The sequence below is a fragment of the Pezoporus wallicus genome, unplaced genomic scaffold (genome assembly GCF_028554395.1).
Source record: "Pezoporus wallicus isolate ANWC-B61680 ecotype Strahan unplaced genomic scaffold, APGP_CSIRO_Pwel_v1 contig_11023, whole genome shotgun sequence".
Classification (NCBI taxonomy): domain Eukaryota; kingdom Metazoa; phylum Chordata; class Aves; order Psittaciformes; family Psittacidae; genus Pezoporus; species Pezoporus wallicus.
In genome coordinates this window covers 1-2,399 of record NW_026636617.1, presented here as the reverse complement: position 1 = coordinate 2,399, position 2,399 = coordinate 1, and the positions used below count along the sequence as shown (strand labels likewise).

Below are 2,399 nucleotides of genomic sequence, written 5' to 3'. Positions count from 1 at the left end.
GGGTTGGGACATCCATGGTGATGGGGGGACATCCATGGGGATAGGGGGGAGACACCCATGAGGGTGGGAGGACAACCATGGGGCAGGGGGGGAACACCCGCAGGGCTAAGGAGGGGATCTCTATGGGGCTGGGGGGACACCCATGGGGCTATGGAGGGGACATCTATGGGTGCGAGCCCCCCCCATGGCCATGGGGCACCCCACGCCTGCTCCATTCCCCGCCTCCAGGCTGCTGGACGTGATCCACACGGAGAACAAGCTCTACCTGGTCTTCGAGTTCCTGCACCAGGACCTCAAGAAGTTCATGGACTCCTCATCCCTCAGCGGCATCGCGCTGCCCCTCATCAAGGTGTGTGTGTGTGGGGGTCACCACGATGTGGGGCGAGGGGGGGTCACCCCACCTCCCTATTGACCCCCCCATCGTCCCCATAGAGTTACCTGTTCCAGCTGCTGCAGGGCCTGGCCTTCTGCCACGCTCACCGCGTGCTGCACCGCGACCTCAAGCCCCAGAACCTGCTCATCAACACCGACGGTGCCATCAAATTGGCCGACTTCGGCCTGGCCCGCGCCTTCGGGGTGCCCGTGCGCACCTACACCCATGAGGTAGGCGCTGGGGGGGTCGCCCTGGGGGTGCCAGCGGGGACCCGGTGCCCATCATGTGTCCCCTTGCGGCAGGTTGTGACCCTCTGGTACCGCGCGCCCGAGATCCTCCTGGGGTGCAAGTACTACTCCACAGCGGTGGACATCTGGAGCCTGGGCTGCATCTTCGCCGAGATGGTGGGTGATGGATGGGGCCCCCCCACGCCCCCCACCGCTGGGTGCCCCCAGCATCCATGGGGTGGGTTCTGCCCATCCCATTGCAGTGGAACCGCACGGTGTGGGGCTGGGATCAGAGGGGCTTTCGGGGTGATGTTGGGGTCCCAGGGGTGCCCCCAGCATCCATGGGGTGGGTTCTGTCTTTTCCATCCCATCCCATTTACACCAGTGGCTCCTTGATGGGTCTGGGATCAAAGGGGCTTTGTGGGTGACAGTGGGGTCCAAGGGGTGCGTCTATGGGTTGGTTTCTTCCCATCCCGTTGACGCCAGTGCCTCCCTGATGGAGCTGGGATCAAAGGGGCTTTGTGGGTGACATTGGGGTCCAAGGGGTGCCCCTGGGATCTATGGGGTGAGTTCTACCCATCCCATCCCATCCCGTCCCTGAATGGAGCTGGGATCAAAGGCACTTCATGGCTGTCATGTGAGCTGCTCCCGGGGGGTGCCCATCACGCGTCCCAACCGCATCCCCCATTGACCCCCAGCTGCCTGCACCACGATCCCAGCACGGGGTGGGGGGGGGGGTGTCACGAGGCGCCGGTGTGAGCACTCACACGGGTGATCCCATAGGATCCCACAGGACGGGGTTGGGGGGGCTGATCCCATAGGATCCCACAGGACGGGGTTGCGGGGGCTGATCCCATTGGATCCCACGGGATGGGGTTGGGAGGGGCTGATCCCATTGGATCCCACAGGACGGGGTTGGGGGGGCTGATCCCATTGGATCCCACAGGAAGCAGTTGGGGGGGGCTGATCCCATTGGATCCCACGGGACAGGGTTGGGGGGGGCTGATCCCATTGGATCCCACGGGAAGCAGTTGGGGGGGGCTGATCCCATTGGATCCCACGGGAAGCAGTTGGGGGGGGCTGATCCCATTGGATCCCACGGGACAGGGTTGGAGGGGGGGCTGATCCCATTGAATCCCACGGGAAGCAGTTGGGGGGGGCTGATCCCATTGGATCCCACGGGACAGGGTTGGAGGGGGCTGATCCCATTGAATCCCACGGGACAGGGTTGGGGGGGGCTGATCCCATTGGATCCCGCGGGACGGGGTTGGGGGGGGCTGATCCCATTGGATCCCATGGGATTGGGGGGGACTGATCCCATTGGATCCCATGGGACGGGGTTGGAGGGGGCTGATCCCATTGGATCCCGCGGGACGGGGTTGATCCCATTGGGTGCCGCTGGGCGCAGATCACCCGCCGCGCGCTCTTCCCGGGGGACTCGGAGATCGACCAGCTCTTCCGCATCTTCCGCACGCTGGGCACGCCGGACGAGGCCGCGTGGCCGGGGGTCACGGCCATGCCCGACTACAAACCCACCTTCCCCAAGTGGGCCCGCCAGGACTTCACCAAGGTGGTGCCACCCCTCGAGGAGGAGGGGCGCAAGCTCTTAGCGGTGAGTACGGGGGGTCCCCATTGAAGGGGGGGGATACAACAGGGACCCCCCCCTTAATCCCCCCCTTTCTCTGTCCCCCCCCCCAGCAAATGCTGCACTACGACCCCAACAAGCGCATCTCGGCCAAGGCGGCGCTGGGACACCCCTTCTTCCGCGATGTCACCCGCACCGTCCCCCACCTGCGCCT

At 65.2% G+C, this 2,399-nt stretch overlaps 1 protein-coding gene across 1 annotated transcript; it reads left to right on the top strand.

The window, feature by feature from the left end:
• Positions 1–190: 190 nt before the first annotated feature.
• Positions 191–2,393, top strand: LOC130594807 (cyclin-dependent kinase 2; the record flags this gene model as incomplete). The annotated part of the gene is made up of 5 exons (XM_057400986.1): positions 191–349; positions 433–603; positions 676–777; positions 2,009–2,212; positions 2,299–2,393. Coding segments are annotated over exons 1-5 (731 nt in total), but the record flags the coding sequence as incomplete, so codon positions are not given.
• Between the last annotated feature and the right edge of the window lie 6 nt (positions 2,394–2,399).